This window comes from Alexandromys fortis, unplaced genomic scaffold (assembly GCF_014885135.2).
Source record: "Alexandromys fortis isolate MF-2015 unplaced genomic scaffold, M_Fortis_MF-2015_v1.1 scaffold_92, whole genome shotgun sequence".
NCBI lineage: Eukaryota > Metazoa > Chordata > Mammalia > Rodentia > Cricetidae > Alexandromys > Alexandromys fortis.
Window position 1 is genome coordinate 4,010,682 of NW_026067972.1, and position 15,461 is coordinate 4,026,142.

Here is a 15,461-nt window from a genome sequence, read left to right on the forward strand (position 1 = left end):
CTGGGGTGATAGCAGCTACGTTTAGGGTGAGGTTTTTCCAATTTAACTTCTCTGGGAGGCTGAGCGGAGTCATCCAAGCATACAGTGAAGATAAACCATCATAATCAGAAGCCCTCACTACAGTGTGATGGGGTTACAGTATGGCTATAGAGATGGCTGCAAGGGCCTCTTAAGAGAAATACAAGGAGGACACTGAGCCAAGGCCATGTCAGCCTTAGAGAAGTCTCAAAGGAAGGGAGACGTGAGACCCAAACAAACCTACAACCCTCAAGAAGCCGTTTCAGACCAAACCCAAGTCCTGGCCAACATTATAACAGCGAAGGAAGGTGGAGATACAGTTCCGCTGGTAGAGACTGTTTAGCATGCACAAAGCCCTGAATTTGATCCACAGCACCTCGTAACACTGGTTGTGGTGGTACGCACCTGTAATCCCAGCACTCAGGAGGTAGAAGAAGGAATACCAAAAGTTCAAGGGCATCCTTGTCTACACAGCAAGCTCTGAAAATCAAAATCATTTTGATGGCAGGTTGTCTAAAAGATAACCAGGGCAAAGCATTCACAGAGTGTAGCATTCCCTGAGTGCTCACAGACAGTAGCTTTCACCAGGAGGACATTCACAGACTGTAGTGTTCACAGAGTGTAGCATTCAGAGTGTAGCATTCACAGGTTGTAGCATTCACAGGCATATTATTCACAGCATGTAGCATTCACAGAGTGTAGCATTCACAGATATGGCATTCACAACAAGCAGACTTAAAAACTTGGAAGAATTTGTAAGCACCATAAACTACAACAGAAGACAAGGAGACAGCTGGGCTTCAGCTTCTGACCTTCCATGACTACCACCATGGGGTGTGTGTGTGTGTGTGTGTGTGTGTGTGTGTGTGTGTGTGTGTGTGTAAGCATTAAGGGTGGCAATAGAGAACTCTGAGGAACGAAGCTAGCAAACTCTCCTTGTGAGGTGACTCAGTAGAGGTTAGGAGGATGACAGTGAAAACCCCTAAATAATATGGACTTGCTCTGGCCAGAACTATAGCAATATTCCCATAGGTCTTTGTACTTCAGTCAAGAGAAATCAAAGAGAAGCCCAGGAACTTAGGGTAGGAGGGGCCAGATGACTACCTGGGTCCTCTAAGGCCCAGAGATAGTAAAATGTTCAGGAAAGAGAAAAAAAAAATCAAGACAGATTTGCAAATAGAACATTGAGCTTATTTTAATTTTAAAATGAAGTTCATTCCCATACCCTAATTAAGAGTGTAATTCGGTAGTAAATCAGTACAATTGCAACGTCATACAACCATGTCCACTGCCCAATTCCACAACATTTTCAAGACCTCCTCAAGAGGAGCCCAGTATCCACAAACAGCCATTCCCCTCTTCCCCTCCCCCCAGTCCCTGCTGGCCACTGCTCCGCTTTCTACTACGGATACAGGTTTGGGCATTTCAGCACGAGGCTGTCTTCTTTCTCTCTGCGTTCTGTGCTCAGGCTCATCCATGCCGCACCTGGATCAATTCACCATTCCTCTATACGGCTACAGTCAACGGCTTTAAATACACCTTTAGCGACTCCTAAGGTGTCCTGGCAATAATAGGAAGGTCATCAGGGAGGCTGGGACCTGGGCCCAGGTGGGGAGCACTCTGAGCCCAGCCACCACCTGTACTTTAAAAAGAACAGCTCTGACTTCACCACTTTATTTGCTGACACTCTTCGTAACTCTTCATTTGGAACTCGGGCCAAAGTCAAATGTTTCCACCCGCTGGCGGGATGTCGCGGAACTGCAGGACATGGCTGGGCCTCCGAGGAAGGTGGCCAATCTCAGGAGTTCTTCTCTGGAACCTTGATGGTGACTGTCTTCACCTCTGTGTAGGCTCTAAGCCCGTCTTCCCCCAGCTCCCTCCCGTTGCCGGATTCCTTAAAGCCTCCAAACGGCGTGTGGCAGGTGACGATATTGTAGGTGTTCACCCACACTGTCCCAGCTTGCAGGGCCTGGGTGAAGTATAAGGCCTTGTCCAGGTCTCTGGTGAACACAGCCGCAGCCAGGCCATACCTGGTGTTGTTGGCCCTCTGAATCACTTCCTCGATCTTCTTGAACTTGAACAGAGGCTGCACGGGCCCAAAGATCTCCTCTCTGGCAATCTTCATGTCGTCCTGCACATCCCCAAAGACTGTGGGCTTGATGAAGAAGCCACGATCCCCAAAACGCTCCCCACCGCAGAGAAGTTTTGCCCCCTCCTTCTGACCAGCCCAGATGTAGCCCAGGATTCGTTCAAACTGCTCCTTGTCCACCTGAGGCCCCTGTTGGGTGTCCAGTTCAAAGGGGTTCCCCACTTTCCTCTGCTTGGCCTTCTCCACAGTCCTCTCGAGAAACTCCTCATAGATGGATTCTTCCACAAATGTCCGGGAACCCGCGCAGCAGCACTGGCCCATGTTAAAGAAGAGGGCTTCGTGACACTGGTCTACTGCATGAGCCATATCGGCGTCTGCCAGCACGATGCTGGGGCTCTTCCCACCCAGCTCCAAGGTGACTCTCTTGAGGTTGGAGTCCCCAGCAGCTTTCTGGATCAGGTGGCCCACCTCGGTGGAGCCCGTGAAGGCAACTTTATCCACATCCATATGCCGGGCTAAAGCTGCCCCTGCGGTGGGGCCATAGCCAGTGATGATGTTCACCACTCCCGGGGGAAACCCCGCCTCCTTGATGAGGGAGGCCAAGTACAGGGCAGAAAGCGGGGTTTGCTCCGCCACCTTCATGACCACAGTGTTGCCTGTAGCGAGTGCCGGGGCCAGCTTCCAGCCTTGCATGGCCAGTGGGAAATTCCATGGGATTATCTGGCCGCAGACACCCACTGGCTCATGCCGGGTGAAGCAGAAATGCTCGCCATCCATAGGGATGGTTTTACCATGCCACTTGTCAGCCCAGCCAGCAAAGTAACGGTACACCTTGATGACCTCATCCAGGTCCAAGACATAAGACTCCTGGAAAGGTTTCCCATTATCCAAGGTCTCCAAAGAGGCCAAGTACACCCGATCCCGTTCCACGAGATCAGCCAAACGGTTCAGCAGCCGGCCCCGCTCGGAGGCATCCATTCTGCGCCACGGGGACCCCAAGCGGAAGGCCTCCCGGGCTGCTTTCACGGCCAGGTCCACATCAGCCCGGTCACCTTCGGCCACGTGCCCGATGACCTCGCCTGTGGTGGGGTTCACTGTGGGGAAGGTCTTTTTGCTGACTGCCTCACGCCATTCGTTGTTGATGAACAGCTGGTTGTAGCGAATCTCTGGGTTTGGGATTGGGTTTGGGAGAGGAGCTACGGTAGAGTACGAGGGGTGCCGACCCTGGAGGCAGAGCAGCCGGTGAGCCAAGAATCGGACGCTCAGCATGTTGAGGACCTTGAAGCAGATAGAATAAAAAAAAAAAAAAAAGGGCAAACTGGTGAGAGTGGGCGGGGCTACCTGAAGGCCCACTGATACCAAGGAGTGTATCCTCCTGAAACATAGGCCGTGGGGTACAAAGGCCCGAAGAACTCTCTGGTCCACCCATTATGTCCCCCTCAAGTCTGCCCCCGTTTCGCACCTCTTCTGGGTCTCTTATGAAATACCACCTGCTCTGCAAGGCCCTTCTTGGTCCTCCCGTTGCAGTGTCTGGGACCTATAGCCCACACTTCTGAACAGAAATTTAAGGCGCTCATGAGACACACCAGATACGATGTTGTCTGTGGACAGATAGAACGGTTGAGGAAGTGGGGCAGAAAGGCCAATGTGTGACAAAAGCCGTGGTCCTCTGTGAACCTTTAATGTTTGAGCAGCTAAATCTCTTCTCTCCAGCCCTGCTCCCTCCCCCTTGGGAACAGTTTTTCCCTTAATAACATGTCTCCGGGTCTCTGTTCCTGCTACAACTGTGTGCTGTGGCTTAGTTCCCTGTCTGGGGACACAAGAATCAGGAGCTGGGACAGGGGATATAGCCCAGCTGATGAGAGTGCTTCCCTAGCTAGGACAAAGGCCTGGGTTCAGTCACTGATGGGGCACCTCTCTGTAACCCCAGCCCTTAGGAGGTGGAGGCAGGAGGATCAGGAGTTCAAGGCCAGCATTGGCTGTGTAGTGAGTTTGAAGACAATCTCTGACACGTGACAGACTATCTGAACAAACAGACCAACCTTGGAACACCTCTGAACCCCCAGATTATTGCTTCTCAACCTAACACGCCACAGACTGTTTTTACACGTGTCTGTCAGTGATGGTGAGCTCCTCCTCCAGGCCAGGGACTTTTGCAGCTGTCATTCTATCCACGGCTAGTGTTACAGACACAGAGGGAAGGGACAGCGAGGAACCAGAATTTCTCCAGGAAGCCCCCTTCTGAGGTTGACAATACCCCAGAGCCTCAGAAGATATGCAAAGTTCCAATTCGTATATCACTGCTGAAATCTGTACACACAGACCTCCTAGTCTGTTTCACCCTTTCCATACATTCTTAGTGAGGCTACAGGCAAGGTCAAGAGAAACTAAGAACTTTTCTTTTCCCTAGTTCTGGCCAAAAACATAAACAAACCATTCTCGGGCTGGATGCTAGAACTCACAACTATAACTAAACAAGCACTTGGGAGTTCAAGGTCAGCCTGGTCTACAGCATGAGACCCCTCCTTCCCAATGAAACAAACAACACAAACCTGTTTCCCTTTACTAATTCCGCTCTCCCATCAGATTCAGGCCTCTGGGTCTATTGGTTCTGGTGCCTAGAACGATGCCTGAGACACAGTAGCTACTCTATAGACACACTGACTGACAAGCTAAGGGAATGTGGAGATTTCCATAAAGGACACCCAATGAACTGGCCTGGGACCTGAGCAAGAACCCTAGAGATTTGGAATCTCAGTTCCCTCACCTGTAGAGTCCCCTGGGGTTGGTGTTGAATGGGGTCTTGCCTGGATAAAACCTGACACACTTTGCCCAGGCAGTCGTCGGAATACTCAAAGCCTCGGGAACCAGCCTGGCACAGACCGGAGCACAGTGGGAGGGGGCTTACCCTTCTGGGGTACAAGTCAAGCAGCAGCTGAGATGGGTCTGTTAGTGCCAACTCCACTTCTGAAAACATCAGACTTTACTAAAACGACTGTGGTAAAATATAACCAGTACCTAAACTCTGTAAGCAACTGCCAAGCAGCGTTTCTGGTTCCTGCTTAGCTATACAGCTTATCTCTGGCCAGGATAGAATAGCGGTGCCTTTTCTGGCTCACACGAGTCTTGCTCCACCCAACAGCAAAACATAATTGCACCAGCCTGACCCCTGACCTCCAGCCCTTTCCACCCTCTCTCCATGTGCAGGGAGAGGAACGAAAAATCCATTCAGGAAAACAAGGCTGCAGCTAGGTCCCTACCCACGCAGAAATTAATGTCTACTAGAAAGCCCTCCCTGGGGATTTGGTGTGTGTGTGTGTGTGTGTGTGTGTGTGTGTGTGTGTGTAGCAAACTGCTCTTAGGTCACACCAAACCTCTCCATCGCTTTCATTTTGCACAGAGGAAAGTCGCTAGTCACAGGTTATTTCGCTTTTCAGTTTGCGGTCTTCTCACCGGAACTTCACCAGCCTCCCGGAAGCCCTCAGGTGATAACAGATGTTGATAGTCACTGGAGAGGACTACAGAGATTCAGGGACCTCTCTAAGAAAGTATTACAGAAGCCTCTCATCCTTGAATTCCCAAAGGCCTAGCTTTGTTTTTCCTCCCTAATACTGGATGCTCGGTACCCACTGAGTGAAAAGCCTGCAGTAGGTAACCCAGGAACACCCACCTGAGCGAAAGGTGCTCAGGGCCCAGCTTCTCACTATGGCCAGTGGCTCTTGCGGCAGCGGGCCGGGTGGACGAGGGTGAAGGAACAGAACCAAGATGAGGTTTGAGAGGACTGTGCACCCCCCCCCCAGCCCGAGACAAATAGAAAAGGGGAGGGAAAGAGGCGTGGAAAGGGCCCTGCAAATACACCCGGGGAAGACCTGCCTTTCGGGGACCGAAGGGGTGCGGTGCCCCAGCGCGGAGGGAGGGCGGAGGTAGCTACCTGCAGCGGGCTCGAGCTCAGCGTCAGAGTCTCACTCAGGATCAAGTCCGGGTACGGTTTAGCTTACTCGGCTCAGTCCAGCTGCTGTGTGGAGTCGCCTCCGGGCATCCGCTGAGCAACCAATGAGGTTTCGCTTCCAGCTAAGCTCCGCCTGCTCCTGGGACCGCCCCCTACTGAGGAGTCTTGGCCGGGGATCCAGATTTCGCTTTTCTAGCCATTCTTGGCCCAGTAACCTGCACCCTCCAGAGGTCTCTGATTGGTCTCCCCTGAAGTAGGAGGTTCAAGTCTGAGAGCCTAAGGACAAAGCCTTTGGCAATGAAAGAGGGACTCAAAGAGGGGCAGGGTTTTCCCAGGATTACAGCCAGGCTCCAACCTGGAGACCCTCCCTAAAAGGCAGTCATTGACAGAGTTTGCTTATTTGATCAGCGTTTTTTGAGCCTGTTAGACTAGAACAGTACTGAAAATTCCAGCTCTGAGAATCGCGAGCAGAGAAACACTCCAAACAAAAAAACGGGCAATGTTGTTTATTCTACACTGACCGTCAATCTCTGCTTTTGAACTGAGGATGGACACTGGTCCAAGACTCTGAGGGGTTTGCAGGAATTGGACATTTAAAAACACACACACACACATTTTAAAAAAAAAAACAACAACCTAAAATGCAATCAAGAAGACAGTGGAAGTGACCCCTGTCGTGAATATTTCGGTGCAGATGTGTGGGTTCACGCGAGTCCGAGAAATGAACACTCAGAGACACATTGAGAATGAACTTAGCCGCTGTGTGCTGTGGCTGCAGAAGGCTCAGACTCAGTGATCTGAAGCCGTGCCTTCACCACCCGCCCCCAGCATCTTTATTTTTTTCTTATATTTACACTTTAGCTAGAAGATTTCCATATCTCAAAACAAACCGATAGAAGCTTTTGACAATACAACGCCAGGTGCAGATACTCGATTCAAGAGGTACCACAGTTTTCTGGGTTTCTCCTGAACCAAGTTTTCCATGGGGAACTCTCAGTCAAGATTCACACGGGGCAACAAGAGGTATTTGTGACTCAAAGGAAGGCCTAGGGGCTGTGTGAAAACTCCAGAGCCAGGCCAGGTATAACCTGGCAGGGTTTCAGGGCTAGTGGACCTTACTGGTGATCCCTCTGGCAATTCCCTCAGGGGACATTCTACCACAGATCCCCAACAGGGAAAGTTTGGAGGCCATATGGTGTGAAGAGTCCTGGACTGTGTTAGACAGCTGGTTACAGATTAGCAGAGTTGAAGGTCATTGGGAATGGGGACACCACCCTCATAATCAATGTCTTATAGGCTCCTACACGAAACTGCAGGATTTTATGATCGTCATAGGGGTGTGATCTTTATCATAACTTCCACACTGCCTGGGGTGGGGAAGTCATTAACAGATGACTATCTAAACAACTGTAACACGTTTATTGCCTAGCTTCAAGCTGTCTGGTAAAGAGCAAAGACTTACCATTCTCCCCTCTTTTAACAGTGAATCCAAATGGACGAATCACCTGGTCTGAGAACATTCCTCAGAAACAGCTGTCTGCTCTAGAGACTTGGGAAATAGTACAAAGTCTCCCCAGAGGAGGGTCCGCACAGTGTCTCTGACCGCGGTCTGCTCTCACTCTGGGGAGCGTTCTGCCCCCCCCCCCTTTGGTCATTGCCTAATCTCTTACCGCTCAGTGATAAGCTTTATCTGCCCTCTACTCTACATTCAGGGCGTCTCTTCCAGCTCCTTTTGTGGAAGTCAAGAACCAGGGAGCCAAGGAGAGGCTGGTGCCGGGGATTGAAAGACCTGGGGTAGTCACCCTTTAGAACTCAAAGTATGCCCTCCAAGTGTCTGAAAAGCAAGACCAGCCAAGGTCTGTGCAGTGCCAGAGGGCGAAGACAGATCAGCGAAGGGACGTCCCAGGACACCAGCAGGAAAACAAGGCGAGTGTGGGCCTGGGCTGGCACGCAGCTCACCTACGTGTGAGGTTTGAGTGCAGCTCCAGGTGGTGAGAAGACACTGCCGGAAATGCCCCCAACACTGTGAGGAATTTACCTCCTCGGGGACTAGGCTCAGTTAAAGCTAGACCCTTAACTGCACACACAGGAGAGAGGAATTTCAATGTAGGTAAGGGTTAGTACATGCTTTGTATTTAAGTGGAGACACTCAGAGACTCAAGGAAAAAAAGACCAAATGCAACCAAGAGTGAATATAGGTTTCTCAAGGAAGGGTCTTGTTTAGGTGTCTCTAAAATGGCCATAGATGGGTGGATGGAGAGATAGATAGTAGAGAGACCTGACTCGGTGCTCTAAGTTACTGTGTTCAAAGGATGTAATTTACAGTAAGGCATAACAACAAAGAAAAGTTGAAAAATTAAGTAAGAATCTAGGATCTGCTCTACATATTGGCCTTGACCTAAGGAATTTTCCTATGTAAACGGATCTGTAGATGGTAAGGTGGTCTCACCAGAGGCATTGCTCGGATTTAGAGACGAGAAGGGAACACTAACCCAGTTCAGTTCAAGGCCACGGACATTCCAGCCCTAAGGAAGCAGTGTTCTTGGTTGCTTTGGACATCCTGTCTGAGTTGTCTCCAGGAAGATGAGCACCACCTCTCTAGGCATCCTGGGTTCCATCAGTTGCGCTGAAGTTTCTTGACTCTCAGCGGAACACTAAACCTGGATCCCAGGGGGAGAGGCTTCTGCCCCATCTTTATATCCTTCCTAACACAACTAAACAAACACAAAATCAAGCAAAGCAGAGCTGGGAAGGGCTGCCTTGAAAGGTGGGTGTTCTCACTGAAGGAGAATGAGGAATCACAGACACCCCCATCTACGGACATCTGTTTGCCAGAAGCCTGCAGAAGGGAGCATCCAACAAGGAAGAACTAGGCTAGTGACTCTGCTACTCAGCCGTAGGTAAGAGCTGCAGGATGAAATGGAGCAGGTTATTATCTCCAAGGCTTATCTGCAGTCAAGGTCCCAAGACAGGATAAGAGCCAAGGATTTTTTTTTTTTAACTCCCCTCGTGTGTCTGATGATCAGTGTGTGGCCACGCTTAGGAAGCACAGGGCTAAGTGCTCTGTGCGGATTCTGGGAGCGCATCATTTTTCCAGAAAAAGTCGTCTGTGAATGGTCCATGTTTAAATCTCATCCAGCACATCCACCCCAAACACTTCAAACGCCGGTGGGCATCATGATTCACCAAAGTAGTTGGTTCACTTGTAAAAACGTTAGATTTAAATTAGACTTAAACTTACACAATGAGAACTAAAGAAAGGTGAATGGCTTCAAGATCAAAATCAAAAATAAAACTCAATGAAGATCACTAAATGTGTAAAAAAAAAAAAAAGGGGGGGTAAAAACCAGAATAACGCTAAGTTTTCCGCAGCATTATGGACCACAAGAGGAGATACCCGTGCAAGGACATCAGGTGTGACAGAAGCAACTGGGATTTTAAGACTCCTCATCAACAGTCAGCTACTAATTAACCAGGCTTTCAGGGCTGCACCACCTGCTTGGAGACGATGACCTTGAAACAGCTGAAGATAAAACTTATGATGAGTTCCTCAGGAGACTGGCTATTTTCAGGGATTTGGGGATTTTTTTATTATTATTATTTATAAAAAGCCTGCAACAGATATTGGGCCTGGTGCCACTGACAGTGTTTGGCTGAAGGGATTGATGGGAAAACATCAGCCCCAGGGGGGGTCAATGTACAGGAGAATGTGCCGAGGGGGGTGTGTTTACACTGGGCTGATGAAGGGAGGCCAACAACTTCTACCCCCCAGCCTTTTAGAGCCTGTGGGACTAGGAAGTAACTGAAGATTCCAGCTCTGAGGCTCTAGCGGGCAGATCAGAATCCAACAAAGAAGGCACATGAGCTCCAGAGTTCATTCTATAGTGGCCCCATCATTCTTTGTATTAGAATGAGGATGAGCAACTGAGCTAACACTGAGGCCCCTGCAGGAAATGGACATTTTAAAATAAAGATGCTTTATAAGCAGAGACTGTGCTTTCATTTCCCAGCCACCCAGACCCGAATAATCATCCAGAAACTATATTAATTAAAACACTGTTTGAACAATGTCTCAGGGGTATTCCTAGCTAGCTCTTACATCTTAAATTAACCCATTTCTATTAATTTGTGTAACACCATGAAGCTGTGGCCTACTGGTAAAGTTCCAACATCTGTCTCCTTTGGCAGTTACAAGGCATCTCTTTGACTTTGCCTACTTTCTCTCTCTCTCTCTCTCTCTATATATATATATATATATCTTCCAGCCTGGCTATATTCTGCCCTGCCATAGGCTAAAGGAACTTCTTTATTAACCAATAAACATATTCACAGCATACAGAGGGCAATCCCACATCATCTCCCCTTTTATATTTAAATTAAAAGGAAGGTTTTAACTTTGGCATAGTAAAATTACATATAGCAAAACAGTTATCAAGCAAGAATTAGAGTTACAATATTTCTTTGTGGAGCTGGAGAGATGGCTCAGAGGTTAAGAGCATTGACTATTCTTCCTGAAGTCCTGAGTTCAATTCCCAGCAACCATATGATGGCTCACACCCGTCTGAAATGAGATCAGGTACTCTCTTCTGGCAGTAATGCATGTAGAAACACTGTATACATAATAAATAAATAAATCTTAAAAAATATTTCTTTGTGAATCTAAAGTTTTATATCCAATTTATCTTTTATCATAACTAAAGAAAAACATAGCGATCACTATCTGCCTTCAAATCTATCAAAGACCACAGAAGGACATAATATTACCTAAGTAAACTTATAAGTGCATTATAAGTAACTTCCAAAACTCTAGAACTAACAGAGACATCTCACTGCCTGGCCAGTCACCCAAGTTCTTCTGTAATGTTGGGGCATTCATCTTCAGCCTACAGACCAATAATATTCGGCAGACTTTTCAGTGAAGCAGAAAATTTGATGATCTATTCTGCCTTGCAAGGGAAAGGTTCACCAATTGCTTTCTTCTTCTTCTTTTTTTTTTTTTTTAAGAATGAAGCTTAATTTTTTTTAAAAAATTTATTTATTTATTATGTATACAATGTTCTGTCTGTATGTATGCCTGCAGGCCAGAAGAGGGCACCAGACCCCATTACAGATGGTTGTGAGCCACCATGTGGTTGCTGGGAATTGGACTCAGGACCTTTGGAAGAGCAGGCAATGCTCTTAACCACTGAGCCATCTCTCCAGCCCCCAATTGCTTTCTTCTGTGCCCTGCAGAATGTCTGGTAGTTTCTTCTGTTAAGCTTGTTTCTAACTAACTCTTTTTTAAAATAATTTATTTATTTTTATTTTATGTGCATTAGTGTGGATGTATGCCTATATGAAGGTGTCAGATCTTGGAGTTATAAACAGTTGTGAGCTCCCATGTAGGTGCTGGGAATTGAACTCAGTTCCTCTAAGAAAACAGCGAGTTCTCCCAACCACTGAGCCATCTCTCCAGCCCCCTCTAACTAACTCTTATAACTTAAATTACCCCTTATCTTTTACTTTATCGTCTATTTATAACATGGCTTTTACCTCTTTCCCATTTTGTGTGTTTGACTTGTTCCTCATCTGGCTGGCTTTTTCTTATCTCTGTCCTGAAAATCCTGCCCAGCTATTGGCTGTTTAACTTCTTATTAAGCCAATCACAGTGGCATATATTCACATAGTGTAAAGGAATATTCCACAACACATGGCCTTGACTGCAGAATTCTGCTATGCGGACACATCATGATTTTGGTAGACAGCCTTTATTTTGATTGTCCAGCATCTCTCTTTTCTTCTGGAAATAGTGATCCTCTTTATCCCAGGCAAATATCTGGTGAGAATGCCCCATTCTACACATTCTGGGTACTCGTTCAAGTGTCCTATTCTGCATCTATAACTGACTCCCTAACAATGTCCATGCTGAAGGATGAACGGGGGTAAGAGAGGCAGGAGAGGGCTGATGCACACACAGGCCATAAAGTGGCAGAGCCAGGCTACATCCAATGAAGTGAAGGAAGATAGTTGTGATAGAATATAGAAGGAAGAGGAGGAAGAGGAGAAGAAGAAAAAGGAGAAGGAGAAGAAAAGAAGAAGAAGAAGAGGAAGAGGAAGAGGAAGAAGAACCAAGACCAAGGGGCCCTGGACATGAAACAAGAGCTCTAACTGTGGTCCCTGGAGGAGCTCAAAGGATAATGGGAAAACTGAGCTAAACAAATGCAATAATCTATGAGACAAATTGTGTTAACCTCTTTGCTATCTGCTGTAACAAAATACCTGATCAAACAGCTTAACAAAAAAGAGGGCTCTACTTTGAACAGTGGTTGAAGGGTTCGGCCCATCACAACTGTGAAGGCACAGCAAGGAGTGCCACTCCTAACTACAGAGAAGGGTAACTTTATTTCAGACCAACAGTCAGGAAGTGAGGAACTCGGGACAGAAGCTGAGACTGTATATAACCCTCAGTGTTTCCTCCAACCCACTCCCCCTGTTAGGCCTTTCTCCATAAAGGACCTACAACCTCCCCAAGTGGTGCTACTATGTAGTCTTCAGGCATCCAAACACACAAGCCTGTGTTTTATATTCTGACTTGAGCACCTCGTCTAGTAGAGATGAGTGCCAGGCTCTGTGTAAACAGAAGGACCCTGAGTTCATCCCCGGACCCCTTGAGGAAACTGACCGCTATGGCCAGCTATTCTCAGTTGTCAACTTGACTACATCTAGGATTAACCGAAACCCCAAAACCTTGGAGGGATTTTTGCTTAATTTGAAGTGGGAAGATTCACTTCTAATCTTGATCTTTGATGTAAGAAGACAGGCCTTTAAACTGGATCTTTTGAGGTGGGAAGACCGACCTCTCATCTGGCCCAGGCCTTTTGCTGGAAGCCTATATAAAGTCATGGAAGAAGAGTATGCTACTTCAGTATTCTGGCACACACTGAAGACCAGTTGAGACCACCAGTCTTGTGGACTGAACAACTACTGGATTGTTGGGTCTTCTGTTAATAGGCAACCACTGTTGGATTAGCTGGGCCACAGTCTGTAAGTCATTTTAATAAATCCGTGTGTGTGTGTGTGTGTGTGTGTAAAAAAAGAGAGAGAGAGATTCATTCTATAAATTCTGTTACTCTAGAGAACCCTGACTAATACGATAATCTCCCAGCTGAGTCATCTATGCTGTGCTTGCTGTGCTGTATGCTACCGTGCCCTGGTCAGCTTTTGGAAGTGTGGGCTTCTGGTTTCCTGGATGTATTGTTAAGCTCCTCCATGGATTCCATGGTGTAGCTAGGTTTGTCAACTATTGACATAAGACCAAAAAAAAAAAAAAAGGGGGGGGGCATTTTTCTATCATGTGAAAGAAGTTCAGAAGTGGGTTGTCCAGAAACCTCACCCCAAATCTGAGAGCACACAGTCTGAGAAGAGAGAAGGGCAGGGTGCCCCAATCCCGTGTGCAGGATGGAAATATTACCTGAGCTGATGTTTGTGTCTCTTGCTTGTTCCCTAGGTGGCTGTGGGATTCCATCACGGCACCAGGGACGCAGGTGTTCGGAATTAGTGGCGCCGGCAGTTGATGGACAAAGAGGGACCCTCTGGGCTACTTCTAATTGTGAGAATATTTAATCTTCTTAAGAAGTATTAAAAATGTGCACCGGGTGGTGGCGCACATCTTTAGTCCCAGCACTGGGGAGGCAGAGGCAGGCAGATCTCTAAGTCTGAAGCCTGCCTGGTCTACAGAGCGAGTTCCAAGACAGCCAGGGCTTCACAGAGAAACCTGTCTCAAATAAATAAATAAAACAAAACAAACACACAAACAAAAACACACAGAGGAAAAATTAGGAAAAAAAAGTATATCCTCCAAATCAGTAAATGTGTCCTCTTTGTCTGGAGGCACAGAAGTAGATCTGCCTCCTTTGCGAGCCTTATGGTTGTGTCCAGGGGCTTCCAGTCTTTAAATCCAAAGTTAACTATTGTGTAACAACGACTCTTAGACAGAGGTGGCATGAGGGACAGGAGGCCGGGTATCAGAGCCTGGGCCCTGGGCCCCACAGCAGCCCCTTCGGCTTCTTTATCACTGTGGGGGAGCGGAGGAGGGGGGCGACAAAAGGGCCACCAGAAGCTCAGGGTACAGCAAAATGAAGCTGTTAACAAATGTTCATTGCAGGCTGAGCCCCCAGGTCAGACACCTTGAACCCTGCACATCTGCTGGTTGTGAAACCCTGTCGGTTGACTTTCCCATGCTGTTATCACGAGCTATTAGAGCCCTGGTTGAAGTACAAAGTGTTGGCAGGGACCCAGTGTATCTTCACACATCCGCTGATTGAGCTAGCCTAAAATGCTGCTCTATCCCTAATGGCGTTGCCAGGGACTTTTGGATCCAGCCGAGCTAAAATGGAGGCGACAGAGGGGAAGTAGGGAGCGGCAGCTCAGGAAGTCCTTCCCTTCCACGGTTTCCAACCAGCTCCTTCTGGTTCAAAGGCTGTTGCCTCAGCCCAGCCCCTACCAGACCCAGCAGCCTCCAAATTAGCAAGCATCTGCCATCCCTGTGCCTTCCTTCCCGCAGCTCCTGTCATGGCTGGTGTGCCTCGGCTGGGCCCTGAGCCAGATCTTGGCAGTGTGGAGATGGAGACCATCCTCAGGTGCCTCACAGATGAGGAGGCAGACACAGGAATCGGCAGGTCTCTCTCCCACGGTGTGAAAAAGGCTGGCGGTGCCAAGAGAGCAGAGAAATAGGAAGTAGAGCAAACCACAACACAGACTGCGGTCAAATCTAGAAAACTGAATGGCAAGAAGACCGGAGCTGCAGGCTCAGAGAGCCAGAGGGAAGAGGGAGCTTGGTGTCTTGGGAGGGGGAGGGGCTCCTTCTGGCTGGGTAGTAGGGCCTGAGAGTGGGGTGGAGACAGAAGAGTGCCCAGGCTGGGACAGTAAGAAGAGCAGATGCCGGAAGGGCCTGAGATGTCAAGCTGAGGGATCTGAATGTCACGCTGGGAGGAGGTGAGAATTAGAATCATCTCTGAGCCTCAGAGACCCCAGCAGCTATGGCTGACTTCAGATGGGAATGATTTCTTGAAGTAAGTCCAAAGCAGTAGTGGAAGGCACAGATCAATGGTCTGAAAAGATATGTCCCCTCTCCAGATTGCTATGCAGTTGTCCCTAGCCATAGACACTGCCTTCGTGGTCCAAAACGGCTGCCATAGCCACCTTCCAGGAGGCAGACTGCAGGCAGGGATGGGAAGGCATCACACAGCCAACTGCTCCAAAGGAAACATTCCCACTAACTATGGCCAAGACACTCTCACTTCTCATTGGCCAGAGCTTGGTTACATGGTCTACAAGGCTATAATGAAGGCTAGGAACTGCAGCCTTTGTTTGAGATGGCCAGAACATTGGGACTTCCATTTCTGTGGACACAGAAAAAACTTTGCC

General features: G+C 48.1%; 1 protein-coding gene across 5 annotated transcripts; it reads right to left on the reverse strand.

Moving 5' to 3' along the window:
• Positions 1 to 1,187: 1,187 nt before the first annotated feature.
• Positions 1,188 to 6,169, reverse strand: Aldh1b1 (aldehyde dehydrogenase 1 family member B1). 5 transcript variants are annotated; one of them, XM_050156050.1, is made up of 2 exons: positions 6,039 to 6,169; positions 1,188 to 3,385 (listed from the first exon to the last, which is right to left on the reverse strand). In XM_050156050.1, the coding sequence occupies exon 2, from the start codon at positions 3,374 to 3,376 to the stop codon at positions 1,817 to 1,819; it is 1,560 nt and encodes a 519-aa protein (XP_050012007.1). In that variant the 5' UTR covers positions 3,377 to 3,385; positions 6,039 to 6,169; the 3' UTR covers positions 1,188 to 1,816. The 5 variants fall into 5 exon arrangements, with proteins under 5 accessions (XP_050012007.1, XP_050012010.1, XP_050012009.1 ...); XM_050156053.1 differs by lacking the exon at positions 6,039 to 6,169 and adding an exon at positions 5,981 to 6,003; XM_050156052.1 differs by lacking the exon at positions 6,039 to 6,169 and adding an exon at positions 5,778 to 5,896.
• Positions 6,170 to 15,461: the final 9,292 nt, after the last annotated feature.

Excerpts from the sequence above, each read along its gene's own strand:
- Aldh1b1 (XM_050156050.1), bottom strand. The coding sequence starts at position 3,376 with ATGCTGAGCGTCCGATTCTTGGCTCACCGGCTGCTCTGCCTCCAGGGT.